This window comes from Quercus lobata, chromosome 9 (genome assembly GCF_001633185.2).
Source record: "Quercus lobata isolate SW786 chromosome 9, ValleyOak3.0 Primary Assembly, whole genome shotgun sequence".
NCBI lineage: Eukaryota > Viridiplantae > Streptophyta > Magnoliopsida > Fagales > Fagaceae > Quercus > Quercus lobata.
In genome coordinates this window covers 51,484,557-51,511,496 of record NC_044912.1, presented here as the reverse complement: position 1 = coordinate 51,511,496, position 26,940 = coordinate 51,484,557, and the positions used below count along the sequence as shown (strand labels likewise).

Here is a 26,940-nt window from a genome sequence, read left to right as displayed (position 1 = left end):
GGGTCTTCATCTCCGCCCCACATGGTTTTGGCTTGCCCTATCTCTGCCCCACCCCATAAGATGGAGAAAATTTTCTTACCCCATCCCCACCCCAAGGGACCCTGCAAAGCCCTGCCCCATCCTGTAAAACTCTACATGTCAATTTGCTCCACAACTATTATATATTTTTCTAATAAAACCTATTTCATTAATAAAAATGTACTTGAAATTACAACTAAATTTATTATATCAAATCAAACCAATTTTTAGCAAAAATTGAACAATATTATCCAAATGTTTAACAAGGCAATATCATAACATATATCAAAATAATCCAAAAAGTCTATATCTTTTATCAATGTGGGGTGGGTCTAGAAAATCTAAACTCATCCCTGCCCCACCCTATAATGCGAGGCTAAAATTTTGCCATCTCCTCGCCCTACCACCTCTGCAAGGTGGAGAAAACTTGCGCAGGGCGAAATTGCCATCTTTGTTTGAGATAGTGGGTTTGACAAGGTTGATGTAAGTGTCGTGGGGAGGGTGAAATTTATTTATACTTTGTTGCTGCTTGTTTTGCTAAGGGAATTCTTTATATATATATATATATATATATATCAAATCCGTCTCTTGTGGAGCAAAAATTCCATCAATCATCTCATGGTTCCAATTTCTAGTTTTTGGGATTATCAAGGAGTCCACCGTTGCCTTTGCCATTGAATCTAGGATAGGTGAGTTAATTTTTGGTGGATGTTTAATTGGCAGCCATCTATGTTGCCAAATTTTGATAGACCTTCCATCTCCAACTTGCCAACAAGCTCCATCAAGAATAACATCTTGCCCTTTAAGGATGCTTTTCCAAGCATATGAACCCGCACTTGACTCCTTGGCTTCCAATATAGAGCAATGAGGGAAAAACTTGGCCTCAAAGACTTTATAGAGGAGTGAATCAGTGTTGGAGAGAAGTTGTCAAGTTTGTTTGGCTAGATGAGCATCATTGAACATGACTAAGTCTTTGAAACCCATTCCACCAATTACCTTGGATTTTGTTAACTCCTCCTACTGGATCCAATGTATCTTTCTTCTCTCCCCACGTTGTCTCTACCAAAATTTTTTCACCATGGCTTCAATTTCATGACACAACCCCTTTGGTAATTTGAAGCAACCCATAGCATAGGTGGGAACTGCTTGCATGACTAATTTAACGAGCACCTCTCTTCCAGCTTGTAAAAGTAGCTTTCCTTCCCACCATTGTAATTCCCTCCAAACTCTTTCTTTGATATAATTGAAGCTTGCTCTCTTGTCCCTCCCAATCAAAGATGGTAGCCCTAGATATTTCTCATAAAACTTGATCTCTTGAACACAGAGCACACTTTTAATCATATTTTTTGCAGCCAAGGGAGTTGCCTTACTGAAAAAGAGGGCCGTTTTTTCCTTGTTTACTTTATGCCCTGAGGCAAACTCATACAGTGGTAGCACCTCGAAGATTTTCTCACACTTCATGGAGTTTGCCCTGCAAAATAACAAACTATCATCTGCAAAAAAAAGATGGGTTATTTTAGGGCCCTATCTGCATATAGAGAACCCTCTTATATCACCATTAGCTGCTACTTTTGTGATTAGCCCATACAATCCCTCAATACATAAAAGAAATAGGAAAGGAGACAGTGGGTCACCTTGCCTAATTCCTCTAGTAGGCTGAATAAGGCCTTGAGGTTCACCATTCACCAATATGGAATAAGTTACAGTTTTTACACATATCATAATGAGATTGATCCACCGGTCACAAAAACCCATTCTACTCATAAGTCTTTCCAAGTACTCCCATTTAACCCTATCGTAAGCTTTGCTCATATTCAATTTTACGCCATGAATCCACCTCCTCTAGATTTGTAATTTTTCATGCTATGCAAAGTCTCAAAAGCGATAAGGATATTATCAGAAATAAGCCTATCTTTTGCAAAGGCTAATTGATTCTCAATAATAAGGCTAGGTAAAAATTGTTTCAATTGGTTTGATAGGACTTTTGAGAAAACCTTATACAAAGCATTGCACAAACTAATTGGGTGAAAATCAGTAACTAACTCTGGGCTATCAACTTTAGGAATGAGGGTAATACAAGTATGGTTTACAAGTGAGGGTAATGTACTTGTATTGGGCCAAGAAAGGATGGAGCTTGTTACATCACCATCTACCGTTGGCCAAAAATGTTGGTAGAATAATGGAGGCAGTCGTGCTTTCATTGGAGTCATTTGCTTTAGTGTTGTCTCAACTTCCCATTCTTGAAAAGTCCCCACCAATTTGAATATTGAGGAGAGCTTCTTGGACCCAGGGAGGGTTTGAAGAAATAAGACTTTTTTTTTTTTTGAATGTGGTAAGTTCCATTCAATATAATAATAAAAAAAATTACCAGTCTAGCTAGCTGAGCTTTTACTCATTTCCAAAGTCAAATTGTTCGAGTTCAATTGGAATATAAATGTGATGACAAATCTATATTTTCTGTTAATGCAAACAAATTTATTTATTTATTATTTTATTTATATGTTTTAATTCTCACCCATCTATTATTTTACATTTTTTTCACGTTACTTTTTATGTGTTAAAATATGAATACTAGTGTAGCTATGAACATGTGTGTGAAATAGTAAATATAAGTAAGTGTAAAAAGAATTATTTAGTATTGTGTGAGCGTGTGAGGAGGGTGGGTCCGTGGGGATCTGGGAGATTTTGCCATTGAGACCGTGGTCCTGCCTGTGTTTCATATGAAAATGCAAACATGGCCCTCACTCTGTCAACCTAACATCACAGTTCTCTGGTGAATAATATTTTTTTGATAACCGCTGGTGCATAATATTAAGCCGTCCACATTAATACATTCACATAATATTTCACAAACCTGTAATTTTTTTTTTTGGTTTTTGAAGACTACAGTTGACTTACAAATGTTTAAAGTTTAAAGTTTATGCTGTGTATTTAAGAGTTAGACCATTTTAGATATATACCACTATAAGTTTCTTTAAGATATTCTCCCCTCTCCCCGGATGTGTGTTAAAAATATTTAGTATTCTTAAAAGAAAAAACAGTGGATTAATCTCACATTGAAAAATAAGTATGAGTTAAAGAAGTTTAAAGCATGTGGTATGTATTCAAGAGTTAGGCTCTTTTGAATATACATCATTGTAGTATGAGTTAAAGAGGTTTAAAACATGTGCTGTGTCTCCAAGAGTTAGGTTCTTTTGGATATACAGCATTGTAAGTTTCTTTAAGACATTCTCCTCTTGTCCCTTGTTTGTATTAAAAATACTTAGTATTCTTAAAAAAAAAAAAAAAAAAAAAAAAACACTTTCCATATGAGCATGGTTGTTGGCATATACATGTGATTTTCTGCCATTCAAGGTCAAACGCTAAAAAAATTTGCTAGAGTCAACAGAACAATGTCATTGACTTAATATCCACAAATATAATATTAAAGTGAGAAGTTAGCAACAGTGGTATATAGAGTTGAGCCTTTCTTAACCAAGAATGGAAATGGAGAGGGAAAGGGAAGGTCAATTGAGGGAGGTAGAAGTGAAGATAGAAAAAGAGGCCGAGACAGCAGAAGCAGAAGCCGAAGCCAAAGCCGAAGCCGAAGCTGAAGCTGAAGCTGAAGGGGGCTTGGTAGAAAGGTGGCGTTTCCAACGTTTCAGCACCACTACTACCGCCAGTAATGGCACTGGCCATGGTGTGTTCACGGAGCAATCAGTTGGAGATGAGGCTATCCTTATTGAAAGAGGTAAGGAAAAAGACCAAATGGAATACTATTTTTATCTAACATAAACCAATATGCCATGCATATATAGATACAGTTTTTTTTTTTTAGGTGTTTTATTTTAATTCTTCTAATAGCACATGAGGACATAGGGCTTTAGATGATTTTTTTTTTTTCCTCAAATTAGAATAAAAAAATTTTAAAAATGAAGAAAGCTGAAGTTCAAAAAATCTATACCAACATGGCATGAGAACTTATGTGGCAATGCCATACATATCAGGTTTTTACAGTTCAAGTACTTTGCACAAGCTTATAACTATATATGGCTTTATATATTGTATGTGCAAAAAATTATTATCTAAAATTCTACATATCTATTTTTGAATGCAAAATCTATTATATATATAAAAAAAAAAGTTTATAAACACAACTATCAAATTATTGTAACTATCAAATTATTAAAAATAAAAACAAGTTTCACTAACTTATAGTCCCGTTTCTAAAATTTAAAAAAAAAAAAAAAAAAAAACTTATAGTCCTACATTATTATGGAGTAGAAGAATTAATGAGTTTATAAGTGTTTAAATTATCTTGAAGGTTAAAATATTCTTTTTAAAGATTGTTTTGGACCAACGTCTATAAACTCTAACCACTTCTATCCAATTTTCTTTTTAAAAGAAAAAAAACGTCATAATTAATGTTGAATTGTCTTATATTTCATTATGTCTCAAGTTTACTACCAATTTTTTACAATTATGATTTTTGGACTATGAAATATACATATTATATAACTCAATAGTAGATACTGAAATGTTTCCCCAAAAAAAAAAAAAAAAAAAAATTAAATTCATATCATGTCATTATATATGTGTCATATGACTTACAATTTTTTATAAACTTAGAACTATTAAATAATAATGTTATATAGTTTAACGTACACATGTTGACAAACCTTCACAAACTTTATTTTTAATATTAAATATATAAAAAACAGATATCGTGAAACGTGAAACAGTAATTTCTTAAAATCTTTTCTTAAAAAAATGTAATTTCTTAAAATCTTGTGAATGAAATATTTGTGTCAACTGTCAATAACGTTTTTATATTTTCATGTGAGGTGATGGTCAATTACTACATTGTAAGTTTTACACTTTAACATAGTTTTCTATAATTTTACATATTTGTACACATACATAAAATCAAATTAATTTGTGACTTTTACCCCCATAATCGTTGGACTATGAAATGTCAAAAATGGGCTATTAAATAAGTTACTAACCTTAAATTCTTTACATCAATACATAAGTTAATTTGTCTCTTTAAAAACAAATTGGCTTTAGCTTTTGGTGCATCTACGTGGCCCCTAGCTAGTTGCTTTGTTTTACATGATGGTCTCAGAAAAATGTGTGCATTATATTATCTGTACGGTGTTCCATTATTTTGTCTCCATGTGCTAAATGTGACTATGAGGAATCGTGTTATCTGACACGGGTGGTGTAAAACCTCTCATGCCTTATAATTTTGTTAGGTACAATATCTGTACAACTTTTTCAAACTCAACAATATTTCTTCTTCCCTCCATTTTACTAGCAATTTTCATGACTGGTTGGTCCATATTTTTTTTTTTTTGAGATAGATATTTTTTTGTTTGTTAAATAAATATAAAGAAGTTATTTTGGTTAGTTCAACTAATAAAGTTTTTTATCTTCAAATAATAAAGTTGAATTTGAATCTTGCCTATGTTAACAAAAAGAAAAAAACAATTATGTATCTTTACTTGAAAATAAAGAATATTCTTTATAGAATTAAAATCGTAAGCAAAAAAGTATACATGCAAATTCAAATTCTTAAGAAAGTGCATATTCTCTTAATTTCTTTAAGACCTTTTTTCCTCTCCCGGCGTGTGCGAGTATTAAAAATGCCTAGTATTTTTTTAAAAATAAATTCTTTTGGGTGGATATATAGAGCCTACATGATTATCTTTTTTTTATTCTTTTTTTTTAATTTATTTATAATCACCCACAAAGTTATCTGGAATGAGAGGTATTGCACTTGATGCAATTCACCTACTTTCTCTCACAATTTTTTTTACATATTTTACTTTTTAATTTTAACTTTTTAACTTCTCTCTAATATATTTTATTTAATAATTAAGATTGAAAGTTGTTTTCTCAACTTTCAATTTCAACCATTAATTATAATTACATCAGGGGGGCAAGTGCAATACATTGCACCTGATCTAAATCCAAGTTATCTTATTCTATATGTTTTTTTTTTTTTTTTTTTTTTATTTTTTTATTTTTTATATTTATCTTTCTCTCTCTTCATTCATTCCTCTCTAACCGTTTCCCTCTCCCCAATTCTTTTCTATTTTCATTATTTATTTCTGTATCTCCTCTGTCCTTTGAGTCTTATCTCTACTTTACCCTATCCTATTCCTAATATTCTCACAATCCCAAATCCCATCCCAGCCGTCTATTAAAAAAAAAAATATTCTCACAATCCCAAATCCCATCCCAGCCGTCTATTCAACAAAAAAAAAAAAAAAAAAATCTCTTTAGTTCTTCTATTTCTTTAGGACTTTCGTTCTCAAGCAGTCTAAAACTTCTATCTTCTCTCTGATAGTAGTCTGCTACTCTCTCTCTCTCTGTTACGCTCAGCTACAGGAATGCTCTACTTGTTCAAATATCTCTTCGAAAAATGCTTGACCCAATCTCTATAACTTGCATGCCGTGTCAATTCCGATGAGCTTTTAAACTTATACCAGCCAAATCCCGGCTTTCGTCAAATTCACCTAAAACAACCCAAAATGGCAGAAACAGACCAAAATGGTCCGAAATTTTCTCCGAGGTGGAACAATGGGGTTTCTCATTCCAGTTTATATATTGGTACGAAAAATTCTGCTCGCTTTGGGTGAAACGAAACAAAATTCATGGCATTGGTCTCATCAATTAAATGCAGTGTGATTCTACCATATAAGTCTTTAGTATGGATTTATCGACCTCACGTTACGTGATGATAATGACTAATACCATGTTTACCACACAGACTTTATTGGGACTATCACTGTAACCACACCCCCATGTGGTTGCATCCACTACTCTTGTTAAAAGTACAAGAAAACTAATATTTCAACGTTACTTAATAAATTTTTCATAGTTATTATTAAGTATTCATTCTTCTCATAGGATAATGGATCCCACTCATTAACACTACAATGAAATCCATTATTTATATGACAGAATAGCGAATCTAATAATTTTTCAAATTTGAAGAAAAAAAAATAACAAAATATATTTTAAACATAGTACCTTAAATCTATCCCTGTTCTTTAATCCAGAATTGATCACTAATATTCTGTCTGTTATTGTTAGGTACGAGAGAAATTATTGTTGGAGTTGAAGATATTATTAGCACACCTGTTGTTAATCCTAATCCTCCAGCTTCTAAGGACTCAGTTCAGGAGCAAGATGCAAATGCTAGTCCTTCTATCAACATTGAGACAACTGAACATGGAAGTGAACTGAGAGCCACCGAACTGTATTTTGAAGCACTATACAATAAGCCGGGTAAACATGCTTTCTACTGCCCAAACTGTAAAGCTTGCATCGACAAGGTCCTTCTTCAGAGTACGGAAGATGAATTGATTACTCGCAGAAGAGAAAGAGATGACTATGAACTGAGGTGCCCATCATGCTTCGAATTTCTCAAACCTATAGGTACCTTTTAACACATTCTGGACTTGTTGTACAAACTTTATTCACATGTTTCATGCTAGCTGTATTATTTGATAATGATATGACACTACAACAACCATATTGTCGTTGGTATTAACTCATGATGGTGATTTATAACGTTGACGAAATAAGTCAAAGTGGGCCAAAAATATATTGAAGATAAATGCAGTGCATTAAATGAATTAAAACGTTTATAAATAGTCCGAGCTCAGTTTCATAAAAAGTATATATGTTTATTTAATAAAAGAATCAAAATGAAGTTTAAATTTATACTCGATTATTTAACAAGTTAAGCTCAAATATAAATTAATGTTCATAAATAAGCTCACAAGTGTATATAATACTATATATTTATATCTATATATGTGTAAAAATATACTTATACACATAAAATTAATATTACTATGTTTGTAAAATAAGCTCCTCAGGTATCAAAATATAATTTACCGTGTTTGATACTTCAGTAATAGACAATAGCAGCACAAATCCTTCTTATGATGTGAAATGGAGCCTTTATTTACTAGCTGTACATCTAAAAATTTTCATAATTGATACTCCAATAATGTCATTGGCTAAATTTTCATAATTGATACTCCAATAATGTCATTGGCTTTCAAGGTGCATGATTTTTTTTACTCTTCTTCAGTTATCCTTCTATCCAATGTTTTCCTCAGTAGACTGTTGATTACATACACATCAACTTAATTTGAAATTCTTGTAATATCTAACACCTTTGGATAAAAATCTTCATCATCATAATGGGTTTCACATGATCACATAATATATAGAAATTTCAAGCTCTTAAGAACAAAAAGTTTTCTATTAACTGGGCACGCACTTGGGCACTTGTATCTGATATGTTCATGTAATGTGATCACCAACAAAGTGAATAAAATGATTGTTGAAACAAACACTTCTTTTCAACTAAATGTTAGGAAACTATTTTTCTGTCATGTATTAATGTACTCTGGTATGCCAAGGAAATTGCTTTCTTTTTTCTTTTTTTTTTCAAATTCATGGCTGATCTATCATAATATTAATTAAAGAAATCGAGTTAAAATTTAACTATATTTTTCTCACTTTAACAGGAGACTGGATATTTCGGAAACCAGCAACTTCTGAACCAGGTAATACATATTCTCAAATGTTTTAACTGTTTGGTAATACTTTGCATTCATTATTTTAGTCAATTTCTATTCTTATAAAGTTCCAGCCTCGGGATTATAAGACTGATGAGTTGATAACACATTATAAAATACAATTGACAGAAAATAATTTTCTAATAAAAAAAATTTAGGTCATTTTTAGGGTCTTAATCGAATATTGAAAAAATAAAACAAAAACAAACAAACAAATCATTTCATTAGAAGACCTTATGAAAGCATTATTTACCATAACAAGTAAAGCATATAATGGTGGTACTTGGTTTTGAAATCAAATCAAAAGTAGTACTTGGAAAGGAAATGTTGCAGCTCACATGATGGCTAGAATGGCCAAATCAGTAGAGGATTGTAAAATATGGGTGGAAGATACTCCGCCCATTTTAGTTGACCAAGTGCTCAAAGATGTATCAAATTTGTATCAAGTTTTGGTCTAATGAAAGTTATCCAAGTGTTTGATCAAAAAAAGAAAAAAGAAAAATAAAAAGTAGTGATATCTACTGACCAACTTTAGATTAAATGGCACCTTCTTCCACAATTAAAATAGGATATAAGGTAAAGTGTCTTTAAGACCTATATGGTATAAGGTGCACATGTAACTTTCCAATCAAAACAAACAACATAATTGATCTATGAACTCATATTTTGTATATGGTTTTAAAAATCACATAAGTTGAGTTTTAATATTTTAATTGCATATAGGGTATAAGAAGACATAAAAATATCAAAAGTTATTGAGTGATGTAAAATTGATAAAAACCAAACTAGTAAATTTTATATATACCACTATTTGCCTCTTATCTCAACCTCTTAGTCTAGTCTTTATCAATCTTATTATTGCATTAAAATGTCACAATTCTAGTAAATTGATATATCTCATTATGATTTGTTCTGTTCATTAACAATGGTTTTTGACACATTATTATGCAGGAATTCACGAGGTTCTATCTAATGTAGCAAAGCCAACTGATTCTAGTAAATTGCTAAATCCCTACATGTTTTGTTCTCATCATTAGCAATTATTTTTAGATGGTTTCTTTAACAAATTATTATGCAAGAATTTTGGTTTCTTTAACAAATTAATATGCAGGAATTCAAGAGCTTCCATCCAATGAAGCAAAGCCAACTGAATCTAGTAAATTGCTTTATCCCCTCATGTTTTGTTCTCATCATTAGCAATGGTTTTCATATGGTTTATTTGACATACTATTATGCCGAAATTTAAGAGATATTATCCAATAAAGCAAAGCCCATTGATTCTAGTAAAATGCTATATACCATCATGTTTTGATCTCATCATTAGCAATAGTTTTTATATGGTTTCTTTGATACATTATTATCCAGAAATTTATAAGATTTCATCCAATAAAGCAAAGGCAATTGCTTCTAGTAAAATATTATATCCCATCATGTCATCCTATTTTGTTCTCATCATTAGCAATGGTTTTCATATGGTCTCTTTGACACGTTATTATGTAGGAATTTATGAGATTCCATCTGATAAAGCAAAGCCAACTAATTCTAGTAAATTTTTATATCCTATCATGTTTTGTTCCCATCATTAAATGTGGTTCTTAGATGGTTTCTTCAACATATAATTATGCAGGAAGTTATGAGATTCCATCCAATGAAACAAAACCAACTGATACTAGTAAGTTGCAATATCCTATATCTCATCACGTTTTGTTCTCATAATTAGATTTGGTTTCAGATGGTTTCTTTGACACATATTTATGCAGGAATTTACGAGATTCTATCTGATGAAGCAAAACCAACTAATTCTAGTAAATTGCTAAATCTCATCATTTTTTTCACATTATTATTAGTAATGATTTTCAAATGGTTTCTTTAACACAATACTATGTAGGAAGTTACGATATTCCATCTGATATATACAAAGCCAACTGATTCTAGTAAATTGCTATATCTCATCATGTTTTGTTCTCATCAATAGCAATGGTTTTTGGATAGTTTCTTTGAGTCTTTGACAAGTTACTATGCAGGAATTTACGAGATTCCACCAGATAAAGCAAAACCAACCGGTTCTAGTAAATTGCTATATCTCATCATATTTTGTTCTCATCATTAGCAATGGTTTTCAAATAGTTTCTTAACTTTCTTTGACACATTATTATGCAGGAATTTACAAGATTCCACCTGATGAAGCAAAACCAACTGATTCTAGTAAATTGCTATATCTCATCATGTTTTTTCCCCCGCATTATTAGTAGCAATGATATTCAGATGGTTTCTTTAACACATTATCATCCAGGAAGTTACGAGATTCCATCCAATGGAGCCAAGCCTACTGATTCTAGTAAATTGCTATACCTCATTATGTTTTGTTCTCGTCAATAGCAATGGTTTTTAGAAGGTTTTTTTGACACATTAAGATGCAGGAATTTATGAGATTCCACTTGATGAAGCAAAACCAACCGATTCTAGTAAATTTCTATATCTTATCATATTTTGTTCTCATCATTAGCAATGATTTTTGAATGGTTTCTTAATTTTCTTTGACACATTTTTATGTAGGAATTTATGAGATTCCACCCGCTGAAGCAAAACCAACCAATTCTAGTAAATTCACTATATCTCATCATGTTTTTTTTTTCCACATTATTAGTTGCAATGATGTTTATATGGTTTCTTTAACACATTATTATCCAGGAAGTTACGAGATTCTATCTAATGCAGTAAAGCCAACTGATTCTAGTAAATTGCTATATCTCATTATGCTTTGTTCTCATCAATAGCAATGGCTTTCGAAAGGTTTCTTTGACACATTATTATGCAGGAATTTACAACATTCCACTCGATGAAGCAAAACCAACTAGTTCTAGTAAATCACTATATATCATCATGTTTTGTTCTCATCATTAGCATTTGTTTTTAAATGGTTTCTTAACTTTCTTTGACACATTATTATGCAGGAATTTACGTGATTCCACCCGATGGAGCAAAACCAACTGATTCTAGTAAATCGCTATATCTCATTACGTTTTGTTATTATTAGCAATGTTTTTCAAATAATGTCTTTGACACATTATTGTGCAGAAATTTCTGAGATTCCATTCGATGAAGCAAAGCCAACTGAAGGGGAGCAGGTAATTGTAGTTGATCCATCACCACTGCCAGCAACAACTCCATCACAACAAGGTGTTATGAAGTACGAAATCCTAAAAAGTTTAGTATATGGTGGTTTAATTGAATTAATCACAAGCTTAGGTGTTGTGACCTCTGCAGCTAGTGCTGATGCTACTACATGTAAGTATTTAGCATCTCTCTCTCTCTCTCTCACTGTGAAATAGCTCAGTATATATATTAAACAATTGCAACTACTTTCTCTCTGATTTTAGGACTTTTCTAAGCTAATGATTTGATATATATTTGATTATATTTACTTGAGCATTGTTAACTTAAATCTTATATAATGTATTCAAGTAGCGTGAATTAGTAAATTTATAAAGAAAATTCTTTTTTTTTTTTTTAATAAGAAAAAAATTTCTTACATTGTAAACTAAACAAATGTGTACAACATTGTACACATTTGTTTAGTCTAAAATGTAAGCTTTACATTGATAGTACAATGAAAACCTGTAATTACCCAATTTATAATTCATTGCGAGCATGGTAAAGTTCCTACTTCCAACCACGGGGATTAATGAATTTATTTCTAGTTGCATATAAGTACATCATAGCTATCTAATCAAATTCGAGCCTAAAGCTAATCTTGAGTTCTTGGTTAAGTGAGTCGTGTGATTAGTCTTAGTGATTGACAGACCACCTACAAAATGCAGTACTTAATAAACATGGACTTAACAGTTTAATCCATTGAGAAATTGTACGCATGTACTTTTTAAACTAGAATACATGATGGTTTACTTTTAAATCAACTGTACAGATTTGTTCTTATGGTTGCTTTTATTTGCATAGCTTACTCCCAGTTTTTAACCTATAGATTTGTGTGTCTGTGCCATTGAATCATATACCCAACTATCATTATTATGATATGAAGATTATTGGTAGCTTTTTTATATAATACACAGTACGGCTGATATATCATTTTTGGTCACCAAATCGGTTTTTAGCTGGTTATTAATCAATTCCTGATTGCAGTGAACATTGTAGCTCTGGCATTGGCAAACCTGATAACTGGAGTTTTTCTCATTGGTCACAATGTGAGTTTTTTTACTTTTTTACCTTTTGTCAAAACCTCTCCTTTTGCACTTTGTTTTTTTTAACTTCATTTAAAGTCTCACAAATGCATCAATTCATACCGAATCATCATTTCATTATTTTTATTTTATGAACATCCGTTGGCTTGCTTCTCCCAGAATTATGCCATGAAATCCCATTAATGTATAATTTAATTAAAGGAAGGTATATGATGTCACTAGGCCATGGCTTTCAAATCAATTTACATTGATATAAATAGTCTTAAGATAAAATCAGTATAGCATTGCTAGACCGCTGAAAATCATACTAGGGATCCTTAAAATCTTCTTCTTTCAAGGCAGTACACTTAACCACTGCTATACCAGTCAAGATTCATCAGTAGATATACATTGCATCAGAATATAGCTATTTTGTTGAAGTCTTCCACTCCATCCAACTAGAACACATCCACCCTCTATGGAATTACAAATAGCAAAGGGACTAAGCTATGCTCCCTAAGTGCAATCAATTACTCATTAAATCAATCAAGTGACTATTTAAGATAACGTCTCATCAAAACGAATTACCAATTTCAATTCTAAATTCATTATTTGGGAATAACTATTATAATTAATTCTAAATTCATCAGGTTGCAACATATTGCTATGCCATGCCATATATTGGTTATGTATTAGCCTATACACAACAGTTGCAGTAATGTCTCTGACAATACATGCAGATATTTCCAAATCTTGAAGTAAATTATACTAGAGAGTAGAGATGATTCAATAAATTATCAAATTAAAAATCCTTAATTAAATTTTTTATAAAGGTTGTTCAGAATGACTTAAATTTAGTTGATAATTTAAACTATGTTTTGTGGTATGGAACTTGTTTCTGTTCAAATAGCTTTAACGTTACTGTTCTTGAACTAATACTATAAACTTACAGCTTCAAGAATTGAAGAATGATCAATCTACAGTGGTCTTGAATGAAACAGATGAACAAGTGGATCGGTATCAAGAATTACTGGGACAGAAAAGGAATTTTGTTCTTCATGCCTCAGTTGCCATATTATCATTCCTTGTTTTTGGTTTGGTGCCTCCTGTGGTCTATGGCTTCTCATTTTATCAGAGTGACAACAGAAACCTTAAGCTCGCAGTAGCTGCAGCAGCTGGCCTTTTATGCATCGCAGTACTTGCCATAGTGAAAGCTTACACCCAAAAGCCATCCAAGTGGAGCATTTATATAACAACTATACTTTACTACCTTTCTATTGGGATCGGGGCCTCCGGCATTTCTTACTTGGCAGGTTACCTAGTCAGGAAACTCATTGAGAAACTAGGTTGGTTTGAGTCAAGTGTAGCTACCATTCAGCCAATGAGTTTTGAGAAACTTGCGTGGGAATCCTACTAATATCATGGGTTTTAAACATGAAGCTTGACTCTGTTATTGATGTTGCAGGGTTGCATTCATTGTCATTAGCAGTTCTTTTTTTTTTTTTCCACCTTTGTTATGTTTTTTTGAAGTTGTAGTCCTATATTATTATCATCAGTGCTGTTAAGTATGATCTTACTCCTGAGCAACTGATGCCTATCGATGTCTTTGGATATGAAACATTGGCATTTCGGTGGTTTTGACTAATATTTTAAAGCCACAAATTTACTTTCTGAAGATCAAATTGTAACTGGGCACAATTAGGGGGATCAAGTAAGCAAGTTATTGTTTATTTAAATCTATATGTTCATTAATGTGCTTGCTCCTTTTGTTTAGTTAAATTGCATATTTGTCCATCAGCCTTTGACTTTTGTTTCAAATTGTCCTTATACTTTAAAATGTTTCAAATATATCTGTACTATTTATTTTTTGGATGGAAAATACTAACATAACAAATGGAATTGATAAAAGCTAAGTCACTTTGAATCTTTGATGACATAGAGCCTATGACATGATATAAATTCCATTTGCCACATCAACATTTTCTATCCATCGAATGGCAATATGAACCCTTGAAATAAATTTGAAAGTACAGGGAGTAGTGAGTTATTTTGAAGTATAAGAACAAGTTTGAAACAATTAATCACCAAATATGCAATTCAACCTTTTTGTTTTTATCATTTATTACTTCCTCCCATTTATCCTGTTCCAAGTAACATTCACAAGAGAAATCAACAAAACTTCCTGTACAGGGAAAAGAGATCAACAAAGGTCTCTTCCATATTAATAATATAAGAGCGAGTGAAAGGTGCAAGGTAAACAACCAAACTCCCCACCCCCCCCCCAACCCCCAAACACACACGCGCACACACACAGTGTCTGCAGTTTCATGTGATAGAGATCCAGGGGCTATCGTAATATCAACCTAAGAAATAGTTGTAAGAAACGAGGCTGTGCATTTTGTGCATAACACAAAAGGTACCAAGCCCAGTTCAAATTCAAACAAAACAAAGCAACAGACCCAGGGGTTTCGTAAAGCATGTTGCAATGTGCCACCATCAAGTGACAATTGCGAACATGTGACAACTATATTCTATAACAAATAGCCATGGAACTAAACATTGCTAAACAGGCCAAGGGTTTTTGAATGGTCAATGGAAAAAGCACAATAGAACAGAATTGCTTAGCTATATGAAATACCCATTTGAGCACATCTCGTGAGTTGCAATGTACCATTGAATACTCTGAAAGCGTCTCATTGCTACTTGTAACGCTAATAGCACCTACAATGTACACAAAATTGCTGGATATTCCAGGCAATAAGCACAAAATCTTTATAAAAAAAAAGTAGATGGTACTCAAAAGAAAATTTTCCCAAACCTCAACAATACACATTGCCACCCACAATTACTTTCACCAAACACGGGCACAAACAAGTAAACAATTCTCTTGCCTATATACAGTAAAAAAACATATCGAAGCTATTAATATTTGAAACCTCCAGAGTCTCTCTAGCCCCTACTGATGTTAATTTGATCAACTGGTAGTGCAGAAACTAATATTAACATTGACTTAACAATCATTTCCTTTACATTTTTTTCAGCAACCTGACTGAGGCAAGAGCAAGAAAAATAGAAAAGGAAACAAACAAAATGAGAATTGAAACAAAGCCAATACAGAATGAAATCAAGCAAACAAAAAGCTAATTATTATTAAACTTTGTCTCCACAATTCTATCACAGTCACTGTTTGATTGCGATGAAAAGAAAAGAAACAGAGAAAAAATTAGCATTGGTGATAGTATGAACTCCGAGGTTGAATTATTAGAACAGGGCCAAGGACACATGTTCTTAGCAGAAGGAAACCCTGAGCCTAGCAGAAAACAAAATCAAGAAGATTGGATGTAGCTCTTGTAGGACAGGCATACTTGTTCCCAATCATCTCCTCAATTCATCCTTGTAGTACCTACCCAACTCCCTGAGTTATCCAATACACCAGTTCCAAGTTAGTTTGTAAACATGTAGTATAACCCACGCACAACTTACATTGAAAGGATTGTTCAAGCAGGGTTTGTTAAGATTTCTCCAGATACATATATCACCAACCTGAAACTTAATATCTATAAAAGAAAAACAACAACAACAACAAAAAATGTAAAGAGTAACTAGTAACATGGCTGAGTTTTCATATTCACCTTGAATAGGTTTCTGCACAGTCACAACAAATTAGTTACAGTATATACCAAAGTGCAAAATCAAATGGGCATTAATTAAAACACTATAATTTTGTTGTTGACCTCTTTGTGGTATCACGCTTTTCAAGAATCAATTAAAACATCCATCTCGGGGAAGAATGAACAGCACTTGGCCGGGGTTACAGTTGGGGATACAGTTGGGCTGAAATAGTCATTGCTCCTTTGAGAAGCTGCACTTGTGAATAAATCTTCCTTCCATGGATAAAGCTTCTCTACTTTTCTAGTGATGTTCCCCGAGCTACTGAGTTCCTTTGGACAATGCCTGATCTATTATATTGTAAATTACACAACTCTGGCTCTGTCCCACTTGCTGAAACTTTCCCTCTCTAGTACTTGTATTGTTTCGACTCTCGGCAGTTTCTGAAGAATACACAGTCTCCCCCTCGCTGCTATACCCATGCTGCATCTCTGAAACTTCTAATGGAGATGAACTAGACTGGGCCTCACTTGAACGTCGATCCGAGTACCATGAAAATTTTATTTACACGGTACTCGACTTCTGGAAAATCGATTACAATTTAAATTTTTTTTTTTACACAGTGATCAACAATTAGAAAGCCGAGTACCTTGTAAATTTTTTTTCACCGGTGCTTGATTTCTAGAAGATAAAGTATCTTTAGCATATTATAATTTTTTTTTACATGGTACTTTATTTCTGGAAAATCAAGTACTGTATAAATTTTATTTATTTCTTTATTTATGGTTTTTTTTTTTTAATTTACTAAAGATAAGTACATTGACATATTTTTCTGATATAATGTCAATAAAAATGGAATAATTATATTTTGTTATTTGCCAACAAATTTAATTAATAATGTTGTATCATTACCATAAATAAAATACAATAATAATAAAAACTATATATAATAGGATTATTTGCTCTATATATATACTGTATTTTGCTTTTGTAATTAACGCTCTGTTTGTTTCAATGTAAAATATTTTCAGGAATATATTTTCCAATTTTACAATGTTTGTTTTGCAGTAAAATATTTTCTGTAGGCATTGCTGTTTTGGTAGACTTTGATGTCCATTAGTTCTTTTTTATTCAATAAAGTCCCAGGCTTGAGGTTTGGTTTCTCAAAAAAAAAAAAAAAAAAAGTAAAATATTTTCTGTCAACCCTATCAACCTAAGCAAATTTATGTAAAATATTTTACACTTAAAATTTTGGGAAATCATTTTACATTTGCTCAATCCTTCACACCCCGATACTTATCACTCTTGCAAATATGAAAATGGAAATATTTTCCTGCAAATATTTTACACGTAAAATATTTTACCTTTGCAAATATTTTACATTGAAACAAACAGAGCGTAACACGCTAATTCAAGTTAATCGGAGCATTCATATATTGAACAGAAGTCCCACACTTGTTGTTCAAAATATGACATCAGACGAAGCATGGAGCGGAAGGAAACCTGTTGTAGATCATTTCTGGATTTTTGGGTGTGTTGCCTATGCCCATATTCTAGATGAGAAGAGGAGGAAGCTAGATAACAAGGGAGAAAAATGCATTTTTCTTGGTGTTAGTGATAAGTCAAAAGCTTATAAACTATACAATCCTAGCACCATGAAAATTGTCATCAGTCGTGATGTGGTATTTGATGAAGAAGGCACCTATTCATGGAATCAAAATGGTGTTAAAGAAAGTATTCCAGCAGATTTTGATGATGAAGAGAAAGGGCAGCAGCCAATGGAGAATGAGCAAGAAGAGGAAGTCACTGAAAATGTTCCAATAGCTGATCAAAGCCCACTTGCAACTGAATCACAAAGGCCACAACGTGTTCGAAGAAGACCAGCATGGATGTATGATTATGAGGTAACTGGAATTGATCAATCTGAAGACCAACTCACTCACTTTGCTCTGTTTTCAGATTGTGATCCTACCAGTTCTGAAATGGTTGTCAAAGAACCAAAATGGAGAAAGGCTATGGATGCTGAAATTACAACCATTAAAAGAAATGATACATGGGAGCTATGTGATCTTCCAAAAGGGCAGATGACAATTAGCGTAAAGTGGGTTTACAAGACAAAGCTGAAGGAGAATGGTGAGGCTGACAAGCACAAGGCACGCATGGTAGCTAAGGGCTACAAGCAAGAGTTTGGTGTTGATTATAAAGAAGTTTTTGCTCCGGTTGCAAGGCATGATACAATCAGATTGGTGATTGCTATGGCAACTCAAAACTCATGGCCTATTTTCCAATTGGACGTGAAATCAGCATTCCTCCATGGAGATTTGAAAGAAGAGGTATTTATCGATCAACCCCTTGGTTATGTAAAACTTGGCAATGAGCATAAAGTGTAAAAGTTAAAGAAAGCTCTACATGGATTAAAACAAGCTCCACGGGCTTGGTATAATCGTATAGAAACTTATTTTTTGAAGGAAGGATTTCAAAAATGTCCTTATGAATATACACTTTTTATAAAAATTGAAGATGGAGGAAAGATGCTCATTGTTTGCTTATATGTAGATGATTTAATCTACACTTGAAATAATACAACCATGTTTGATAGTTTTAAGAAATCCATGATGGCTGAATTTGGGATGTCTGATCTTGGCATGATGCATTATTTTCTTGGCATAGAAGTGGTGCAGTCTTCTACTGGAATTTTTATTTCTCAAAAGAAGTATGTGCGAGAAATCTTGGACAAGTTTTAGATGAAGGATTGTAATCCTGTAAATACTCCATCTAAGTTTGGTATGAAGCTAAACAAAGATAATGGAGGAAAGAAGGTTGATGACACTCGTTACAAACAAATAGTGGGGAGTTGAATGTATTTGACAGCAACAAGACCTGATATAATGCATGTTGTAAGTGTGATTAGCAGGTACATGGAATGTCCTACAGAGATTCATCTCTTGGCTGCAAAAAGAATTTGTCGTTACTCGCAAGGTACTAAGGAGTTTGGCTGTTCTACAAGAATGGAGAAAAGTCAAATCTGTTTGGCTTTACAGATAGTGATTATGTAGGAGATTCAATGATCGAAAAAGCACATCTAGGTATGTTTTCATGATGGGGACAAGAGTTGTTTCATGGTCATCAAAGAAGCAACCTATTGTCACATATCATCCACTGAAGTTGAATTTGTTGCTGCAACAGCTTGTGCTTGTCAAGCTATTTGGCTAAAGAAAATCCTTAAAGAGCTGCATTTCAAGGAGGATGGACCTACTCAGATTTATTGTGACAACAGTTCAGCAATAAATTCAGCTTCAATGGATGATAATGTGACAATAAGTTGCTTCTTTGATGACCATGAAACAGCTCGTCCCCATCATGAAAACATACCCAAATGTGCTTTTTTGATCCAGTTTTACATGGTCGAAGCAAACATATAGATGTGAAGTATCATTTCTTGAGGTATCTCACAAATGATGGAGTCATTAATCTTATTTACTACAGAAGTGAAGACCAGATCGTTAATATTCTAACCAAGCCTCTCAAGTTTCCTGCATTTCAGAAGCTCGGGAAGCTACTTGGCGTTTGCACTCTAAATGATTCAATTTGAGGGATGGCGCTTCAAGTTAGACTCTTATTAAACTGAATGTTATGTTTGGATCATCAGTTTAAGGGAGGGATTGTTGAGGAAATTAGTAATTTCCACGTTTGGGTTGTCCTAGTCTTTAGGAGTGTCAGTAAGTATTTCTATTTACCTAGTCTATAGGAGTCTATTTACCTAGTTAACAGGAGTTGGTTTACCTAGTCAATAGAAGTTTGTTGTTGAACGTTGGATAGTGCCTATTTTCATGTTGCTTTCAATAATGTATTAGCCTATTTATAGGCTGTTGATTTATCAATAAAATGCAGAAAAATTTTATACTCTGCTTTCTCTATATCCTCTACTTCCTACTGTTATTGTGTAAAAAACGTCCTTCAGTAATTTTTGTTTTTATCAAATGCAGCTTGTAATACACAAAATGGAAGCACGAAGTTGTCATTTACAAAATGAATTTTAAATTTTTAAACTCATAATCACTAGTCACCTAACAAAATGGAAAAAAAAAAGGAAAGTTTATATAATTGTACTCCCATAAAACTCAATAAAACCAATTAGAGAAGCCAATTTCCTGCCATAAAGAGATTAAAAGGCAGCCAAGCAACAAAACCTATAAAATAAACAGAGGAATAATATTGCTTTAGATTGAGCCGTGTGTCAAAAGACTCATAAGCAAAAACTGAAATCAAGAGAAAGTTAGAGTTTTTTTTTATTGTTGCAGCTAACACAGCACAAACTCTATTGCAAAGTCCACATAAAATTTTCCCCGCCAGTAGACATATCAACATTCAAAACAAAACCAAAGAAAGAAGCTAAAAAAAACTTAATTTACAGAAATTCCTACTCATGCCAAGTGCCAATCAAGACTATATAGAACAAAAACTTGTCTTATTCTTGACTCAGCAACCATGTTTAGATCATAATCCACTTTTGTTAATCTAACTGCCCCACACCAACAAGAGGCATTACATTCAAATTTGATCTGAGATTGCTAACAAAGGACTAAAAGTTAAACAACACAACAAGAAAAAGGGAAAAGAATTGGAACACACGTTTCAAACCATCATTAAGAGACATACATTTAATAAGTGAAACATTTAAAAGAGCTGCCGAGGACCAAAATCTATCAAATAAATTGAACATGGAATGGTAAAGTATGACATACGAGGAAGCATTTATTTAAAAGACATAAGTGAAAAAGTGGACCAATGACAACATATGAAAATTTTTCTTATTGTTGCAGTCAACACAGCCCAAGTTTGAGAACCGCTAGACAAGATTCCAGGACCAAACTGCAAGGATGAGAAGAGGGGGAATATAAGTTCAAGGGCTTTGCCCCAAGGAAAAGAATACACTACTCAATACAAAGAAAAGTTACCTTTACCGTGTTCTCAGCTAATAAAGGCAGTAAAGGCAGATTGTAACAGCAAATTTTTGCAAAAAGGTTCTGATTCAATAAAATATCAGTTATTTTAAGATTATTGGAATATAAACTAGGCATGATCCCCATATGCAAAAATTGAATACCCTTTGCTACTCCTATTGCAGCAACTATAGGTGGCAAAATTTGGTATTTAGACTGTTTTTAGAAATTTTTTTTGTGAACAATATGCGCGTCAAACTATTTAGTTAATTTGACTTATTTTGGAACTCGAGTTTGTCAAACTCGAGTTAGTTGGACTGATTTTGGAACATATAGTGGCGTTTTTTTTAGTGGCGTTTTCTATAAACGCTGCTATAGGCACTAAAAAAACGCCACTATAGTGTTTGCTTTCCAGCCCAAAGTCGAGTTTGGCAAACTTGAGTTTCAAAATCAGTCCAACTAACTAAATAGTTTGACGCGCATTCTATTCACAAAAAAAATTTTTAAAAACAGTCTAAATACCAAATTTTGCCAACTATACGTTGTGTCCAACTAAGAGAGTGTTAAAATGCCCCTCTACCAGATGGAAACAGTGACCAATCATTACATTAAGGTATAAATTAACTCAAAATATCATGGTGGAGAACATAATGCGGCACCTAGATGCCACTATTCTATGGTCTATAATTTAAAGAATGAACAATTTACAGATGGCAAAAAATCACTCACTCGTCAGATGATATCATATATCATATATTGATCTTTACTTGTGATCAAAGGTAAATAAAAGAAAAAATATCAACAATTCAAAGATAGTCTTGAAAATGGGATTTCATGACAGTCCAAGGGTTTATCTCTCCACCGGTCTTGCAGCATCGACTCTCTGTGATGAACGATCTCTCTCTCTCCCTCTCTCTCTCTCTCTGATTCGAAAAAGTAAAAAAGTGAAGTAAATGAAACGTGTAGTGAAGTAAATGAAAAGTAGTTTTCTTTTTGATAGTGAAAAATACGTGGTTTTTTTTATATTAGGCAGGTTTCCATTAAAAAAAATAGATAGTTTTTTTTTTTTTTTGACAAAAATTAGAAGGGGTAATTATAATTTTTAAGTTAATAAAGAATAAATAAATAATCTAAACAATATTAAAATAATAACTAAACAAAAATTAGTGAATTTTTTTTGGAAAATTTAATACATAAATTCATTCCAAATTTCAAATTACAAGGAATGTTTAAAGGACTAGCACAAAAACTAACTCCAATTTAATAAATTTCAAATTACAATTTATACTACAAAATACAAGTGTATGACGATTTGAAAAATATGACGCTTAAAAACAAATTATTAGGAAATATAAACCTTGAAAATTTTGAAAAAGGTTGAAGTCGTTTATATAGAGGAAATCAGTGGCGGCTTTAGAAAATTTTTCTATAGTGGACGTTAAAAGCATTTACATTAGCCTTTTCACACACTCACCCAAATCATATTCTTAATCTTACTGAGCACCTCCATACTCCTCATATATTTTTCCAGAAAGTCTACTTCAAGTTTGATTTTCTTTGGGTTATAGACCTATAGTCCTCTTTTCTACTTATCACCGATTATTCCATATTCCTAATGTTTCTCTAAATTTCCTTCCTTATTGAAACTTTTTCTTTGTACCTTGAAATTCAAATTTCTTAGCCCACGACTTAGCAAATTGGGTTGCTCATTGTAATTTAGATGTGCATATAAGCATTTTTGAGAAGGTTTAGGCCCTTCCCCTCTGTCTTTTAAATTAATATAACTAAAAAAGACACTCAGAAGTGAAGCTCTAATTTGAGGGCCACGATTTGCTTAAATGATTTTTGTTTTGAGAACTAACAAGAAAAAACACACAAAATTACAATCAGCCATTTTGTCAACCTAAGATTTCTCAACCTAAATATGTTTTTCAAATGGTGCGTCCAACTTACATATAGAATTGTTTAAACAATTCCAACTTTTTTAATCTCTGCTCTTTGACGACAATAGATTTTATTAATTGAGTTAATTGAAACCTAGATAAAATAATTCCAACCTATTATTCTCTTCTCAAAAAAAAAAATAATAATAAAAAATAGAAGTTAATAATAATAAAATAAAATATTTAAAAAAATTTAAAATCCAACCTACTCTTAACTTAATCATTACCATAAGAAGAGAGCAGCACTAGAGAGTAGAGTAAAAACAGTACAGTAAGGATAAATTGGAGGAGCCTTGATTGGGGTGGCTCAACATTTATTGATTAATCAATTCAAATCCATCCCTTTTCATTAATAAATTGTTTACCAACCAAAACATTAATGGAGAATATGCTTAAAGATTTATCGCACATGTGAGAGATTATAAATTAGATCAAACAAAGAAGAAAATTGGGCTACTCCACTCCCACTCGCATTGATTACTAAAGCATATAATACAAGGTAAAGACATTATTGTCGAACTCTCATTAATGATCTCTAACAACTTCATAGGTGCTCAACGTGTTTAGAGATTCTTAAAATAATCAGAAATTAATGTTTCAAGTTTTAGATCAACAGTAAATAGTGAAATAAGAGATTTAGGATTTGATCCTTACTTACACTCAAAACTAATTAGTGTCTTGATCTGATAATAAAGAACGTTCATTAGGAATAGATATCATAAGTAAAATCTATTTCTAATAAAAAATAGAGCAATGCTACAATATATTATAAACTTTTTTACAACTTTTTACAAACTGTTGAGATGACAAATTCTTACTGGTTCACAAATGAGCCCACCATCGACATTATTTTTTTTACTTACTAATAATCTCTCACTACAACAATAATTTGTAAAAACTTTGTAACTCTGACATTTTTCCAAACTAATATTCTTATATATAAAAAAAAGGGTTTTGTAATAATACATTATTGAATTTGTTAAAAACTTGCTAGTTTGAATTTTTTTTTTTTTTTTTTTTTTTTGAGAAGAACAAACTAACTTTTTTTTCGGCTGAATAACAAACTAACTTATTTGGATCCACACGACATATCCATGTTAATATTTGCTCAATAATAATAATAAATTCATTAGTGATAACAGCTATCCTATTCTTATTAATTGTGCCAACTGCCAACCTTATTATGTCACGATATGGAGGATTTGTAAATGCAACAAAAACTTACCCATGTAGAGAAATTATAGAGTCATCTGGTGGACCACGTCATTTGTCTATCATTCCACTAAAAAACTTCAATTTGTTTAAAATTGCTGGGTCAGTAATTAATTTCTGTTTAAAAATTTTTTCTAATTAACAATTTTAAACAAATGGAAGTTTTTTAGTAGAATGGTGGACCACATCATTTGTCCATCATGTGGATCTTATAATTTCTCTTTTAGATTTATTATTGGAGATATACTACCTTAAAGTCTTAAACAGAAGGCAGCGGCACATGGCCTAAATCTCACTTTGTCAGCCTAAGATCACCTTTCAACTTTCCATCATTCTACTAAAAAACTTCAATTTGTTTAAAATTACTGAGTCAATAATTAATTTCTATTTAAAAAATTTTTCTAACTAACAATTTTAAACAAGTGAAAGTTTTTTAGTGGAATGGTGGACCGCATCACTTGTCCATCATGTGGATCTTATAATTTCTCTTTTAGATTTATTATTGGAGATATACTACCTTAAAGTCTTAAACAGAAGGCAGTGGCACATGGCCTAAATCTCACTTTGTCAGCCTAAGATCACCTTTCAACTTTCAATGCTTGCATAATTTTTTAAGGAGTCACATGAAAAACCCAAAAAAAAAAAGCCATATAGGTATATATATCATCTACATACCCCATATTTGGGCCTCATACTAATCTTAACTTCTTGTTTTGTACTGAATCATCTACCCAAACCTATCATTCCTTTCAGCCATGAATACTACTGGCAGTTAACTTTTTCATTTTACATATGTTGGTTTTAGTTATTAACTATTTCCTCAATGCAGTGAACATTATAGCCTTGGCATCGGCAAACCCGATTGGTGTACTTTTCGTCATTGGTCATAACGTGAAATTTTTTATTTGTGTATAACTTTTTTGTCAAAACTTCCATTTCAAGTCTCACAATTCATCAATTCATACAAGGTCCTTTCATTTTTGTCCCCAGAAACTTCTCCTTCAACTTCATCAATAAACAAGACAATTTCAGTAATGCCTCTGATGATACATTCAGATATTCTCCAAATCTTGACATAAATTGTCTTTATGGTTTAAGGCATTGATTCTTAGGCACTCCTCATTGTAAATCATACATACACATCACTCATTTCATGTTTTAAATATGAACATCAATAAAAAAAAAAATATGGACATCATGTATGAAATTGTGGATATTGTATATACAGAGTGTACATTAACAAGTATGAGATAACAATTACTGTGTTTTTTTAGCTAAGTTATACAATCAAAAAATCCTTAATTAGATTTTTTGTAAATATTGTACAACATATCTTAGATTTAGCCGATAATTTGAAGTATGTTAAGTGGTATGAAACTTGTTTCTATAAGTATAGTTTTTAACCCTACTGATCTTGAACTAAAATTATAAAATTACAATTAAGGAATTGAGGAAGGATGAATCTAAAGTAACTTGAAATCGAATGGAACCGAAGAACAAGTGGATCGATACCACGAAGTGTTGGGGCAGAAAAGCAATTTCATTGTGCATGCCTCAATTGCCATATTATCATTCCTTGTTTTTGGCTTAGTGCCTCCTGTGGTCTATGGCTTCTCATTTTATGAGAGTGACAATAGGGAACTTAAGCTCGCAGCAGTTGCAACAGCTTCTCTTTTATGCATCACACTACTTGTGTCACGTCCCAAACCCAAAAGGGTCCAAAGTATAAGAAAAACATCTCAAAGGTACCTATAGATTTTGTTCCTTTTGGCAATTCAATCCAAATAAAATCATATCAAGTACTAATATCAAGAATTATAATAATAATTCTATTAAATATACTCTCAAAGTAAGTTAGAGCTCTATACAATAAATACAATGACCATTGGTCACAAAAGAATGGAGGTCTGAATAAATAATTACATATCATCAACTTGTCCCATTAGTGGAAATAAAGGCATAACCACTATTAAATACAAAAGAATTGGGTCAAGCCTACTCTAAGTTATACATCATCAATTATCTCCATCATAAAAGTCAACCTCCATTAGCAGTTAGTCTAACTACTGCTAACCACCAAAAAGCTATCTCAAAATGATAGTTGCCTACTCTGAAAAAGTTTGTAAAATAATAGAATAAGACAGATCCTAGTAAGTAGCATAATTAATGGGGGTGGGGGAAATGCAAGTTTCATATTAATGAACATTTTACAGACATGCTAAAATTTGGGAATTTCCATTTGAATTCTGCAAAATAAATTTCCTTAACATCATGACAAGAATGATAGACATATTGTACCACCAAACTTTCTAAAGTAACTATGAAACTACATATTATTCATTGTGAGCCATAAAATATCCAATACCATTTCAAATCAAGAAACCTCACCTAAGGCCACATGACAAAGTCGTCACACAAACGAGGTCATCACACAGACGAGGTAATCACCAATATC

General features: G+C 32.3%; 1 protein-coding gene across 23 annotated transcripts; it reads left to right on the top strand.

Annotated features, from left to right (window-relative positions):
* Positions 1-3,374: 3,374 nt before the first annotated feature.
* LOC115960924 (membrane protein of ER body-like protein) lies at positions 3,375-14,526 on the top strand. 23 transcript variants are annotated; one of them, XM_031079955.1, is made up of 18 exons: positions 3,375-3,748; positions 7,099-7,443; positions 8,550-8,588; positions 9,552-9,596; positions 9,712-9,756; positions 10,228-10,272; positions 10,361-10,405; positions 10,625-10,669; positions 10,761-10,805; positions 10,894-10,938; positions 11,021-11,065; positions 11,157-11,201; positions 11,292-11,336; positions 11,419-11,463; positions 11,555-11,599; positions 11,679-11,888; positions 12,741-12,802; positions 13,780-14,035. In XM_031079955.1, exons 1-18 carry the CDS (start codon positions 3,499-3,501, stop codon positions 13,942-13,944), a joined length of 1,611 nt encoding a protein of 536 aa, XP_030935815.1. In that variant the 5' UTR covers positions 3,375-3,498; the 3' UTR covers positions 13,945-14,035. The 23 variants fall into 23 exon arrangements, with proteins under 23 accessions (XP_030935815.1, XP_030935798.1, XP_030935799.1 ...); XM_031079935.1 differs by having other exon boundaries at positions 3,376-3,748; positions 11,419-11,457; positions 13,731-14,526; XM_031079934.1 differs by having other exon boundaries at positions 3,376-3,748; positions 13,731-14,526.
* The last annotated feature ends 12,414 nt before the right edge of the window (positions 14,527-26,940 follow it).